At 39.0% G+C, this 15,278-nt stretch overlaps 1 protein-coding gene across 1 annotated transcript in view; it reads left to right on the top strand.

The window, feature by feature from the left end:
* Positions 1–4,812: 4,812 nt before the first annotated feature.
* The window catches only part of fam20ca (FAM20C golgi associated secretory pathway kinase a), a 45,169-nt gene continuing 34,703 nt past the window's right edge, over positions 4,813–15,278 (top strand). The window contains exons 1-3 of the mRNA XM_028042861.1: positions 4,813–6,165; positions 6,504–6,688; positions 10,896–10,974. Of these exons, the coding sequence (XP_027898662.1) occupies positions 5,621–6,165; positions 6,504–6,688; positions 10,896–10,974 (809 nt within the window). The 5' untranslated portion in view covers positions 4,813–5,620. The remainder of the gene's footprint in view (positions 6,166–6,503; positions 6,689–10,895; positions 10,975–15,278) is intronic.

The raw sequence follows: 15,278 nt of genomic DNA, 5'->3' as shown, positions 1-15,278 counted from the left end.
TTCTTTTGAGGCTTCTTTGAATCCCTTGCCAGACCTCCGGCAATCTTTTTGTGGTGGTTTCAGACAGCTCATTCATGATCTCACCGTCGTGTTTGTGCCACATCAAATTAAAAGACTGAGGAATAAACAGAGCAAACATTTTTTCCCAAATCCTGAATAGCAAGGTTCTAGTGATCATCACTGGATTAACCATTTTTAGTGGAAATTCATTTCCTAATTTCTGGAGGAAAATTTAGCAGATTCCACTGAACTGGGATCCAGAATTTACTGGAAAGGATATATTTTCTATCTGGAATGAAAATGCCAGAAAATCCCCAAGAATAAGAAGGACAATGTTATTCTGTTTCACTTTTGTTACCTCTGCAGTCCTATCTGTGATAAGTGGAGGACAATGGATGGATGGAGTGCTATCCCAACCTATGCAAACTAGTTCCTGTTTCTCTTTCATCTGTTTTGTAATGTTTTTTCTTTCTTTATGTACGTTCTTTTTTTCCCATTACTAGCTATTTCATACAGAAAATCATGAAGCTATCAAAAATTCATTAGATTACAAATTATTCTGTTCAAATTTATGTGTTTATTCATTTGCATTTGTTATTTTTCTCGTCATATATATTATTTATTGGTATAAATATCCGTAATAGTTTGCCTCAGAAAAATTCAAGCAATTTTTCTAAATGCTCCGCGTTGTCATCAAAACAAAATATGACCACAGAGCCAAAGCAGCCGGGTAAATGTCTTTCCTGTTTGATGAGGAGACTCTGAAGATTACGAAGTGCCATATTTCTGCGCCATCAATAGAAGAAACGACTTTGATGCTTGCGTCAGCCTCAAATGCAGTTTGTTGTCTCAGGATATAACCAATAAACCAACTTCACATAAATACCACTTGATCACAGCAATAATTAGACTAGTCTGCATTAAAAAATATATATATATTTTTTTCCTTCCAGATACAAGTCAAGGATGAGCAGTCTGTCTATCCAGTAGCTTAAAACACAAACTGCATGAGAAAACTTTATTAAAATTTTATTAACAGCAAAGTACATGTCTGTTTTTAAGATACATTTTCTGCCTTGAGATAAGAAGAAATTCAGTCTGAACCTGCCCTCTTGAAAGAGACAAGAAAAGTGAAAATGACTGAATCTGTTCTCTTCCCACTAGCAACACACATGGATATTGTGTGACAAAAGCAACTGGTTCTCAGTTGCTCCTCCAAATGATACAAAATCCCACATGTGTTTTTTATTATTGGTATTTTTCAGTCTTGTGTGGCTGAAAATTATAGAATTCACAGATAATAACTCTGGCACTGGTAGCATCCAGTCATGTCTGTGCATATCTTTTTTTTTTTTTTTGCTAGGTGTACATTAGGATGCCAAGCTTGTAATAGGGATGTCATTTCATGGACTTGTTAACTTTCAGATCCTTCTTTATTTGGGTGAACAAATCTAGCTGTGGCTACACACTCCAGCTCACCACCTTTGGGAGGAGAGACAGAAGCCAGAAGAAACTCTTCCAGTTTGGCCCAAACCATGAGTCGTGCAAAGCAAGCACAAACAAGCCAAGAAAATATGCATAATTTGCTCAGATTTCTGTCCTTGGTATGATTTGACTGAGCTAAATACAAAGTGCTTAACTAGACTTTCGCTATTGGTTTCTGGCAGGCAAAGTCTGCATTTGGCAAACTGAAACTTTAAGGCTTTAAAGTGCTGGTCATTTATTCCAAGTTAGAAAGAAATGTAGCCCAGCCCAGACCCAAGTGCCAAATGCAGTAATTGCTTTTAGTCTGCAACGTTCCCATAGTTAACATAAAAAGGTTTTCCAATTCATCAGGAAATAGACAGATAACCTCTGCTGCAGCAGGTGGGTGTATTTTGACTGCAAAATGTCTGAAACCAAGGAATAATATGTGAGGAATGTAGTTAACATGATTTAAACCTTTGATTAAAATTGCATTCTTTATATGCATGTCTGACAAGGGTCTCTGAAATAGTTGAAATAGTTTATGCTCTTTTGGGGTTTCGTTTTTCCAAAAATATTTTAACTTTTTAAAGTGTTTCAAAACTCAAAATTCAGTCTAAAGAGAAACATTCTCTCACAGAAGAATTAAAAGTGTTGGAATCAGATGTCCGGTTTGTACTCGATTTGGAGAGAATTAACTGAACCCTTGCATAATGTTTTCCTGTTTTTTATCACTGTAATGTCTTATTTTATAATTGCCTACAAAGTTTTTGTAATTTTATGGAAGAAGATGGAAATAAAAAATACAGCACAGTAAAGAATCTTCACTTGTTCCTGTTTACACCGCACTACTGTTTGCACTGCAGCATAGCTAGGTGTCACAAGAAGTTAGAAAAGTGGAGGTTTAAACTCCCAAGAACATTTGCTTAAAAAGGAATAGTATTTTTAGTGAACGTGGTTGGTGGTCTTTAGCATTTATGTTCCCAAGTAGTTATTAGTCGTGTAACAAAAGATGAGGCTGCAACAAGTCCCATCCTGCCGGAGCTGCTGGGGAGGAAGGATAAGTATAAACTCTGCCCTTTTGATGGAAATACATGTGAAGTCAATAATTGTACTATTTTAGTGTGGAATGATGTGTTCATGGTTATTTGGAATGATGTGTAAAAATGATGTGTAAAAATCCTTAAGATCAGTCTCTTATTGCTATAGTAAATTCTTTCAATTTAACATTTTTGACAAAAATCCACCTTTGAGTGAAATTAATCATTGAGGCAAGAAAACGCTGAAACCCAAGCCCTTATGGTTCCTGTAAAAACATGTAAACTGAGCATTTTTTAAATGACTACATTTTCATGTAAGAAATAAACACTGAATTAATTTGTAATACATGAATTGCATGTTCTATGTAATACAAATGTTTCTTTTTGCCAATGTACAGACAGTGGAAGAGGGCCCATAATTATTTTGCTTACAGTGTGAAAAATTAGGTTAAAAAATATTTTTTTAAAACTTCCTCACTGTTAGAAAACAGGAAAAAGTGGCATCTACAAGCCTTTATTCCTATCCTTTGGTAGCCTACGACTTAAATACAGCCTTAGACCTTCTTTTGGATGGGCCCAGATTCAGGGTATTATTCTGACATATGAATATTTTCAACAAACATACATTTTGATGTTTACAAAGGATAAAGTTTCTGCACATCACTTTACTAAACCTCCACTGTTTTATTCACATTCCTCCAGCTGTTCATTCCTCAGGACCTTGTGGTCTGGAAAACAAACTGTACAATACAGTTTGTTGTTATCCAATAAACCTAAGAGCCATTTGTGTAAATGTTACAAATAGAAAGGTTACTAACTAATAGTGAGTGAAATATTACAACAAAAAAACTTATTCAGGCACTTTCTTGCCCTTGATTAAACAAGTGGCACAAACATCTATAGGCTAACACTAACTCCATCGTCAGTGTGTTTTGTATGTGTTACTGTGAGTATAAAGATTCTCCTGATTCATTTCTCGCTTGCTATGTAATGGTACACTTTTGGTTATGCTATTTAAAATGATTAATTTAACAATCGCACACTTATGCTTTATAACAAAGAAAAACTAAGAAAGAACAAGAAAAAAACAGTTAGATGGAAAACAATACATTGTCATATTTGGCTTGACTGTTTGAAATTTAATTGTAATAATTACAACAAAACAAAATAAAAAGATAGTTTCTCCATCACTATCATGACCAGCCTTTAAAACACACTCCTCTCCTCTAAGCTTTCAACTGACATCTTACTTGGAGAGTCAATGGTTTTGTTGTTTTTGCTGCTGGAGGCTCCTCTGCAGCCAAAAAGCTCTTCAATGGTTCTACTTGTAGGATTAACTCCCTTAAATTTCTCCTGCAGAGGAAAGCAGACAGTAAATCAGCTTCTGGGTTAACCTGTGCCCACGCTCACACACAGCAGCCACACATGCTCCAGTCTGCATGCTCACTCTCCTGGGCTGAACTGAAACGTGCCGTATCAGCTGCTGTTATTTGGTCTCCTTATGTTCTGGTCAAATCAACGAGGAGAAATTGTTCATCAGCTACAGCATAAAGCTTGTCCCGTTATGCCTGTTTCAGTCCCCAAACCATGAGCTATCAAAACTTGTAAGGAGAACCAAAGAAACGAAAACATAAGAGAGAATTCAGTATTATGGAGGATCTGTAGCAGTGGTTCTCAAACTCTCCAGTTTCTGAGTCAAAAATAAAAACGAGCAAGAGACTTTTGACTTTGATTCTTCATAGAAGTATTGTCCTTGAGTTAGTTAAAAAGAAGTTCCATAGCTGCAGAATTATCATCGACAGTTAACATACTTCCAAATATGTTGATTTTATTTGTTTAAGCTTGGTTTTGTATCGTTTACACTATTTATAAAATGCCTGTGCTTTCTTATTGTTGCTTTTTTGGTATATAGGTTATATTTTCAAGAATATCTCAAGATGGTACACCTATATATCTGTGGTCCCAAGTGGGATCCCGACCTAAACCTGGATACTAAGGGAGACTGTGCAAAGAAAAAAAACTATAAATGTGGTCATAATTTTGCTAAATATTGTCTTATTTTAATGTTGATATTTCTCAAATGTTCACTCCAATAAAAGATTAATTTATCTCATAGAACTACATCTTTAAGAGTTGTAACATAATAGTTATTACACTAAAGTAATCTCACTTTTAGAACCAATAGACTGAACCTGTAGGAGGCTGGAGGGAATAAATGAATAAATAAAAATTGGACCTCCGGAAGTTTCAGGTTGCGCCAACGCCCTCTGGCTGCTCACCAGAGAGTTGCAGCCTGTCGGCTCCCGGAGCGTTTCATCGCTGAAGCTCGCCTTTCATGTCACAGTGGCGCTGCTTGTATGTGCCGGGACGCAGCCAATCTCTTCCTCATGACGCCACCGAGGCTGGGCTCAGATGACTAAGATTTAACGGACCCACCCTGGATGAACACTTGGAGGGAGAGACAAGGTGGTGCTGAGAGGACAAAATCACGACCTGGATCGCAACACCTGCCAAGCAGCATCTGATTTCACTTCAGCGACGCTCGCAGCAGAAAAAGAAGAAGTGGGGCAGCATCCGAGCATCTCGCCGACAACGTCCTCTTTTTGCGGAATGTTTTTCTTCTTTTTCTTCTTCTTCAATTTTTGGTCTTAGAAATTAATTGCAGCTATCCCTGGGAAGCGGATTAAGTGAAATCTACCTCTGTTGCGACTTTACATTTGAACAGAAAGCAGTTATGGCTCGTTTGATGTCTCACTCCGCGCTGGGAAGCAGGTTAAAGGAAGAGCATCGATGCGTTTAACGGGACCCTGCTCCCCTTTGTTACATCTTCTGAAACATTTATTCCCACCGCCGTCCTCCTGACACAAACATCCAGCTCCAGAAGGCAACACATGAAGAGCGCTTTACATGCAAGTCCACCTGTCAGGACGTGAAGATTTTGGACTACTACAAATTAAACATGACTCTTAAATATGATGGGATTCCTAGCGCTTATTGTGAGTAAAATGGTAATAGAAGATAGTTATATTGCTTCTTTCTCATAGCATACTACTGTTGGACCATAAAAGCCTGATCTGTTTGTAGGGAGACAAAAAAAAAATAGCCCATAAATAGCCATGATATTGTTTCGTAAATTCAGAGTGTTGATCCTCATGGTGTTTTTAGTTGCGTGCACTCTGCACATCATGATAGACTTGCTGCCGAAGCTGGAGAAAAGAGCTGCCGGAGCGGACGGCGAGGAGGGCGGCTGCCAGTGCGCGCAGCACCCGGCCAGGGACTCTCAAGGCTGGGGGAAGCAGCGCGCCAGGTCGGCCGCCGAGGCGGGCTGGCCTAACAAGCACACGCTGAGGATCTTGCAGGATTTCAGCAACGAGCCCAGCTCAAACCTCACGTCCCACTCGCTGGAAAAGAGCGCGGCGGGCGTGGACAGAGCCGGAGACTCCCGCGGGCGGACGGGACTGTCGGCAAAGGAGCACAAGCCGCTCATCGGTGACGCGAGCGTGGGTCGCACCGCCTCTGCCCAGGCTCTCTCTCGGTTGTCGGCTTTGTTTGAGCATCCCTTATACAAGGTTGACCTTCCTCCACTTACGGATGATGATACTTTGTTTAACGTCAACAATGATATCAGGTTTTATCCGAGAGCCACAGGAAACCAGGGATGGTAAGTTGAATATTCAGGAAAACAGTGATCAGTTCTTTATGTCTAACTGTTAATGTTAGGAAGATGATGGTAATAGAGAAAATACTTAACTAATGTTAATGTTTTTAAAGTATCTATCTATCTATCTATCTATCTATCTATCTATCTATCTATCTATCTATCTATCTATCTATCTATCTATCTATCTATCTATCCACATTTCTGCTGAATGAAAAACTTTCAGTTTCTGCACAGTCTTAGAATGTTCCTTACATTTCCTTACATCATTAAACCTATGTGGTGACAAACTCCTGTTAAACATTGTCCTCCCCTCTCATTCTTGCTTCATTGTCCCCCAGGCATAACGAGGAGGGGAACGAGGACGAAGACGAGTTTTCTCCAACTGCTGAGGCGACAGCAGAATCCTACCCCAACTGGCTGCGTTTCCACATCGGGATCAACCGATACGAGCTGTACCCCAGGCACAGCCCCGTGCTGGACGCCCTGCTGAAGGACCTGGTCACTCAGCGGATCACCAGCGTTGGTGAGTCACTCAGACAGAGCCATGTCATAGGGAATGGTGAGGCACAGCCAAGTTAGGCCAAGGCGGTGAATGTACATAGATTTCTTTTTATATATATACTTCAACATATTTGCTGGAGTATTGTGGAATTTGCTTAATTTTCCATCTCTGGATTGTCTGGAAAAAGAAACAGAAAGAGTGTGAGAAAATTTCATTTTCTTGCTGAACTCCCCTGATTCTATAGCTTCTTTCTGCCATTCAACTCTAACCAGTTTCCCTCTCCCTGCTGAAGACAACCACTCCCACATCATAATGCTGCCACCATCTCTTTAGTGTTGATGTGCATTCAGTTTTAGCTGTCCATCCATCTATCCATCCATCCATCCATCCATCCATCCATCCCATCCATCCCATCCATCCATTTATTTTGGGTTGTTCCATACTTAAAGTCTGACTGCTGTAGAAATATCTGAGGTAAATACGTTTTTACTTTTGCATTTATTAGTCTAAAATGTCCAAAACAATTAATTAACATGCAATGTGTGTTGACATGCAAAGTGCTGGATCTCAGTGTTTGGTAGTCCATAATAAGTAGTAGTGGATAACAGATCAAATTAAAGCGATCTGGTGTAAATATGACATAATATGAGAGAGGAACATATTGGGAGAAGGTTTAACCCTGAGCAACTCCATCAGGTTATTTCAAGCTGGTTATCTTGCTTTTCAGTGTCCTTCTATATTATGGTAATAAAAATGCTAATCGTAGCTTTTTTTTCCACCTGTGGTTTCTTACAATGTCTGCATAATATAATTATAACAGAATGACAAGAACGAGGCAATGATTTTCCTCTGTCTTTTGTTATAATTTTGTCTTTATTTATTCATAAACTATTCTCCCTCTCTCCCAACCCCAAATTAATGCATTCCATTATTTCGAAAGGGCAATGTAAGTCTTGTTTTTATTCATTCAGAACCCAGAAAAATGTACCTTTGATAAGATTACTGCAAAGATTTTTAGAAGTAATTCTCTAATTTCATACCTTTATGGTGATGAGTCCTTGCCCTCGATTAACCTACAAACAAAAAGTCAAAACCCTTACATATTTTAATTTTTTGTTGTATTTGCAATTTAAATAGATATATAAAGACTACATAGAAGTTATAAATATTTATAACATGCATTAAGTATATTTTTCATCTACAAATTTGAGCCAAATTCATACTGAAATGAGCTGCAGCTGTTTTCTTTCTTCTTTTTCTACTATAATCCAGCACTCTTTTGGATTATTATCTAGCAATTGTATTATTTTCATTTATATCCAAGCCTTTTTAAGCTATTTGCCTGGTCGTCGTCCCTCCATCTCTTTTGTCTGCTATAAAACCCCGTGTAATCTGTGTGTCTTCAGAAGCATGTTCAGCAGTGACCCACATTGTTGAAAACAGCCTTTATACTCATATCTGCTTGGCTGAAATTACAAAAACATATACGAGCTACATGGCATTAGAAAGCCTCCCTCGTCAGCATTTTCTTCCAAATCGTGCTTGTTTCTTTTTTCTCCTTTGTGTCTGTCTTTGCTGGGAAGCGTTTGTGGCCTTTTGTTCGGGATTCGGCTTAACTCATAAATCACAATCATGGAAGCACAAAGAGGCACAGGTGAAGGTACGATGGATTTATCATCACGGCGCGGAGAGTGGGGTGCAGTTTTGAATGCTTCTGGGGGCTGGGAGGCCTGTAGAACATAAATGTGCAGGTATATGTTATTGTAAATTCATGTCAGCGGAGATAACATCCAAAAAGAAACAATCACTTAAGCTATGCTCGGGCTTTTTGCATGGGGGATTTCATTTAATATTCAAATTATGGCAACAATTGGAAGCTCGGCTTATAAGACTGAGGTCATAGCTTTCAATTTCTCCAACGCTGCAGGATCCAGCACTTCATGATTACATCAGGAGACTATCCACCCGACCTTGATTGAGTAAATTTATTACATGTAGAGATGCATCAGACTTTTGCAGCTGATTTCCAATCTCAATTTTCTGTAAAGCTTTGACCTGCTGATACCAAGGCAATTCTAATTTCTCTCTAAGAGCTATAATACCGGACAATATAAGAACATCAGTAGAAATATTTTATTGCCCTTCTGTCAGAGGAGGTCAGGAATTATTTATATTAGGCAGAGAAGTGCTTTCACACAGAGCTGTACCTGTAAAACAGGGTTTTACAATATTCTTTTCTTTTTTTAAAGACTAAATTATTGATATGTTGATATTTAATAGCCGCTTCAGCATCTGATATTTGCAGGTAACATGGTGAGAGTGGCTAACGTAAAAACAGCAGTTTCAGTTTTCGATTTCAGATTTTCCAAATTCTGTCAACATTTCCAAAAACAGCAATGACGCATACAGAGGTCAAGAGCTAAAAAAAAAAAAAAAAAAGATGAAACGCAGCAACTTTGATGTACTACATTCCCTCTTCCTGTCAGCTGCTGAATGCCTTCCTCTTTTGAGCTCTTTTGCAACCTGAATAAATGACAGACGTATCTCATCATGTAATATAAAATATAACAAACAACTTTCTTTTAAATAGCTTCATCTGGTTGTTCTAGATAAAAATACCTCTCAACAAAGTTTTATTAGTCTTTTATGTATGTATGTATTTGCCACAAAAGTGACAGTTTTTGTTATGTATGATTTTCTAGATATTTACTTCAAGTCCAAACGTTATTTTAACTGTGATTGCTAACTAGGATAAAAGCAACAAAAGGGGCTTGAAGTCAAGAGCTCTCAATATCGCACTAGATGAGCCATACATGTGCACACTACATACAAATAAAAATAAAAACTATTTATGCTATTATTTTAAGTCTAAGCTTTGGCCATAAACATAGGTATAATATTCATGCTTCAATCGGGACTTTGAACATGGAACAACATGAAAATCCATTCTGTTGCTTCATGGTCTGTCTTAATTTTCAATGCTTCACCGATTCTAAAAATAGCTCAAATTGAGATGAGCTCCTCTGAACTGTGTCTACTTCAAAGAGCACCACAAGTTTGACCTGCTGGTGAGTTAAATGTGCACTTAGTGATCTGATTTTTTAAATTTAGCTTAGGCAGTCACTAGTCAGGGCTGATCAGGCTAGAAAACAGCAGATTTTGGTCATCAGGGTGCATCTTAATTCAATGTTAAGAATTATGTCCTGTGTTATATGGCTTTAATCCCAGAATGTTTTCTTCAGAAGTAAAAAGGTGGAGCACCTGAGGTTATGTACTGCTGGGTGAAACAGTGTATATAAAATAAATAAAATTATCCAGAAGCCTTTAAAACTGAGTCACAGCAAGAGGAAAAAGCTTGCCGGCGCTGAGTAGGATGGATTGAGACAGACAGAGCATAACAGAGAGGATGTGAATACAAGGATGACATATGCAAACAAAAAAAAGGAGAAGCAAGGAGAAAATAGAGAAACAAAATGTTAGAGCTCTCGAGACGACAGCACTAAGAGAGTCAGTAAACACAGAATACAACTGTACCGACAATCTGGCCCACTACAGGGAGCTTACACTGATATTGGGGCTGGGCAGCGACACAGTGTTTTGTAATTTGCTCAAGTTAATATGCTGTAATAAATGAGCAAATCCCCTCAAAAAGCAGGTCCATTGTGACAGGAAGACAAGGCGTTTTGGACTAGTTTGGCCTGGCAGTCCTTTTGTTTGAGTCAGAGGGAGGCAGGAAGCTCGCCGTCAGAATCCATCACCCCGTGGGAGACAACGCGGATATGACTGATAGTCAGAGACATAAGCTTCCAGCGTACAGGAGGTCAGCGTGTCTGAGTGACAAAGGAAGTGGCTAATGTGCACAAGACGTCACGAGTGATGTGAGCAATCAATGGAGGCTTGTAGAGAAATGTCAAGCTATTGATCCTAAAAGGAGAAGGAAACTTCTCTGATTAATTCAGATCATTCTTTATTTGCAAGTTGTCACGTTTGTTTTACATCGCACACAGCTTCAAAAACCCTAATTGTTTCTCTTTCGTTACACAGTGTCTGCTAAATTGTTTAACAGACACGCAGATCTGTTGTGAATTCACACAAAGCTTCACTTTTAGCAAACACAGAGTCATTTGTGCAGATGTGATGCCGTCTCACGTTAGAGTGTGTGCTTGCCTTTGTTTACACTTTCAACGGTGTGACTTATAGTCTAACATCTCACTTGTTTTCCTCCCAGCCATGAAATCCGGAGGCACCCAGCTGAAGTTGATCATGACTTTCCAGAACTATGGACAAGCGCTGTTCAAGCCCATGAAGTAAGTAGAACCGGAATGGCTAAAATGATTTAATAGGTACGCTACAGTCACGTGGATTTTTATAAACATTGGCCTTCCAAAGGTTTTCATACCCCTCACAACCTTTTTTTTTGCTGTTGTTTTGTCATAGATTTTAAGAGTAAAAATGGGAAAAGTGTGGTATGCAGTTGTAGCCAGTCATGTTGATATCACAGCACAGCTGAGGTTAGATTAAACTAAAATTATGGTCTATCATGTAGAATCTCGTTAAAACACATTAAAATTCGTAACTGTAACATGACAAAATGTGAAAACACTCAAGAGATGGGATGAATCCTGCAATCGTAGGTGAGTTGAACAAGGTAATAAGTACTGAGTGCTGACACTGTCTCTGTTCACATAGACACCTCTCTCCTCTTTGTGAGTTTTTATTCTGATTGGGGAATCGGCTGTCTCCTTTTTAATTAACATCAACAGGCTTATGTGTTAATTAAAACGAGCATTGAGCCATCCCATAGTCGTCTTTGGGGAGGCCTGATACGCCGGCAGAGGCACTTTGCTCTTGAAAAAGAAATACCTTTTAACTCTCTGCTGTCTTGAGTTTTTCCCCATGAATTCCCATGTCAGCACGGATAAACAGAGTCCAGGCCAACTGTGCGGCGATCAGAAGTAATTGCTCACAAGCCCAGTTTGATTGCTATGAAATGCAAAAAGGTTTTCAGTATGAGAGCCCCTGTGGAGAACATTAGATATGGGGAGTAAGAAGGGAAAGGAAAGAGGTAAAGCAATGAAGACATCCATGAGAATACGTGTGTATGTGCATGCTTGTGTATGCATCTCCCTGCTCCAAGAGTTATGAGTGAAGCTCTGAAAGGTTCAAAATAACCTAGCTTGACAACTTGATCTTGGGATTGGCTTTGATGTTCTTCATCAATTCAAGAAGAGAAGAAAAACATCATTGAACCAGCCAGAGCTGGCCCCAGGCATAAGCAAACTAAGCTACTGCTTTGAGCCCCCAATCCAAAAGCAGGTGTCCCCATAAGATTCTCAAAAAAGTCCCAGGAGTTGTTTTGTTGTTGGTCGCATTGAGGGTTTTAATTACTGGGAAAACTTTTTAAATCTGCTCCAGTGTTTAGAAAACCACACAGTCTACAAAAGTCTTAATTTAAATAAATTAACAGTAATATGTAAATCAAGGTTTAAAGGTTGCCTATTGCTAATTGGTGTTGGCCTGGTAACTGTATCAGGGTACACCAAGACCTTCAAACATTTAAAATTTCAAACCCACACGAGTTTTTCACTTTAGAGTCCTTAAGTCTATGCCAAAGTAGTTGTCAGAGTGAGCATAGAGTAATGTAATGCTTTCGCTCCTCCACTTGTTGCTACACTTTGCCTATCAGGTGGTTAAAAGAAAGCGACTACTTTTGCATGTTGTCTTAAATGTACAATATTCACACATTTAAACAGGGTGGCTCCGTGGTGGCTGGTTGTCTGAAACTGGGATCCCAAATCAAATTCTGCTGGGGGCTCCATTCAACATTGAGCCTGCCTTAAAAAAAAACTGCCAAAGTGACATTACATCAAAGTGGCCTGATGGAGTCAGACACAGTTTGTCAGTTTAGTACTATTTTGAGAACAAATGCATGAATGTAGAGAAGTTCTGGTAGGAAATGTTTTGCGTTTATTCTGAACAGTGGTTCCTGAATACGCAGAACTCCTCCGAAATTTAGTGAAACGGTGGCCCCTGCATAGGGCTCCGACTGTGACAACTAACAGCACAACAGTCGATGCTGTACTGTAACATCCATAAATGTGAATCTTTTTGTCAACAACAACACCCGGCAGGCACCATCAGCGTAGTCACATCTGACAAGAACAAAGATCACCCTAGGTTTGTGCATGTCTGTGTGGGTGATTCACAGGCAATCGGACGATACATGTATGAGTTGAAAAGGAGCGTAACTTTGGTGGTAGGCAAGAAAACAAAAGAGAACTGCAGGGTTTGTTGAAGTCCTGGGGTGGTTCTCAGTGCAGAGGTTGGTATTAAACAACATTATTAACGGCCATGTTCATTTTTGTCAAGCAGTTGAATCTCTTTGGTGCATTATGAAGATGCATTTGCATCGCTGAAATATGATCCGTTACAAAAAAAAGTCAACTTCAAGCAGAATTGTAATGTAGAGGTTTAAATGACTGAGTACAATAAATGCCATCGTAAAGCTCAAATTACCATAGGACTGATTGAATGAAAAATTATGCATTTAAATTGGAAATGAAAAGCTCTAGTTTCTTACTTTAGACATGACCGAAGCTGTCTTTCTCAGATACTGCTGGAAACCGTTTTGACAGTAATTACATGTCAGTTTCTGAACCACGAGCTACAGATTCCTGCAGCTCTTTGTTTGGCCTGTCATATTTTATTCAGGCTTCTTGCTTTGACTGTCACAGTCATCTGTCTGCAGTGTGTACAGATATTATACAAAACTCCTCGGAGCAAAATTACTGCAATAAAGACCTTTCTGAAAAACAGATCCTTGAGAAAAGAAAAAAGAACTTTTCCGTTGTTGTTAAAGAATACACTGAGCTTTTGTTGTTTCTGTCATACTGATCCAACCTTTACTTATTTTAGGAATTGTAGGGATAACAGAGGTTCAGAGCATCCTTGTAAAGCAGTGTTTGTGTTGACCCATCCTGCTGTACAGCATCAAGTGTTGCTTCAGAGAGGGTTTGATGTTTCAGGCCTTCTTTGAGGTGGATGCAAATCTCTACAAAGCCATAAGCCTGGAGTCTATACAAGATGACAGCTTGCCAGCCAACTCCACAAGATGTCTCCCCTGTGGAGCCTTCAGAAAGTATTTGAAGCTTTGTTTTATCTGGCTAGCTAACTTTTTGACTGAAAGTTTGAGCCCACATTTGAAGAACAATCATTTAGATTATGACGTACTGTACATCCTCACCAAAAACAGTCTCTTCATGTGAAACCATTTTTGCTACAAGGTGATGGTTTAATTGGTTCTGATGGATGAGACCCGAACACAGTTCATACCACGACGATGACAAAATGGGCACAGTCAACTACCAGAACATGAAGATGACGGTGTGCGGTGTTTGTGAGCATAAAGTTTATCTATCAAGAAAATTTGAGTTTTGCATTTTATATAGATCCTTTGTCAATATAAAAGCTCTTCTGATGTCTTTTGATTGCTTTAAGTAAATTCATAAATGCCTCTTCCTCTGCATATTTACCAATTATAATAAGCAAAGTCAGCAGTTCATGTTTTTGTTCAAAGTTTGAGCCAAATGAATGAAAGACAGTGTATCTGAATTTGGTTTCTCTTCTAAACAAGACATGTATAGGACTGGAATAGGGTCAAACAACCTTTTTGTGAGAAACCTAAGAAGTTGTCTTTGGAATAAGGCTTTGGTAGTTATATTACTATGAGGCTGTTAAACTGGACTGATATATGCAGAAAAGTTACATTTTAACCTACTTTAATTCTGTGTCCACTAGGCTTGTCACAGTGAACTTTTCAATCCCTAAGTGAAAGGCTAGTTTGTTAGATCTCCAGCACTGCTACTCAGACAATATTTCACCTAATTTTCTTCTTCTCAAAACTCAAAAAAACCTTATAAACCATCACATTTGTGCTGGATGCTTTACTACAAGACCAAACACAATAGATTAGGTGTCTTAACCAAAGCAGAGAATATAAGATGGCTGTATCTTGAGATAATCAGAGGCTGTCAAAGACTGAAGAAGAAGTGGCATCTGAACAGAGAAGAAACAGATTTAGGAAGACATTTGAGAAGTAGTTAAACCCCAGAGGGCTGTAGCACTGCCAACCTGTCAGGGAACTGGGTCTTCCAGCTGGAGCCAGGTCACAGACCAAGCAGAGCCCCTCCCTATGCCAGATCTTTGTGTCTGTCTGGCTCATGTTTCTTTTGCCTATCTGTCTCTGCCAAAATCCTGGTTTTAGTGTGCATCCAGGACCTTAATGTTCATGTTCACTCTAAATGGATTTGTCAGATGGCAGGTGGAGAGGTTGAGGGAGGTGGTGTGGACCTCTCGTATGGAAAGTACAGGCTTGTTTTCACTCCTCCTTTTTGAATATTTCTGTTGTTCAAAATAGCTTGTGTATTACAGGATTCCCTGAAAAGGATTTCTTTACTGATGCTGCCTTTCTGCCATCAGCTGTAAAATTAATGCATGTAGCAGACTTCATTGTGTACCCACATCTGACATGCAGCACAGGTATATAGGACACACACGGCAAACCCTTAATACCACAGGAAATCTAAATACAGCATCTACAGAAACCAAATCA

The sequence above is a fragment of the Xiphophorus couchianus genome, chromosome 16, assembly GCF_001444195.1.
Source record: "Xiphophorus couchianus chromosome 16, X_couchianus-1.0, whole genome shotgun sequence".
NCBI lineage: Eukaryota > Metazoa > Chordata > Actinopteri > Cyprinodontiformes > Poeciliidae > Xiphophorus > Xiphophorus couchianus.
This window is presented reverse-complemented; position numbering and strand designations above follow the sequence as displayed.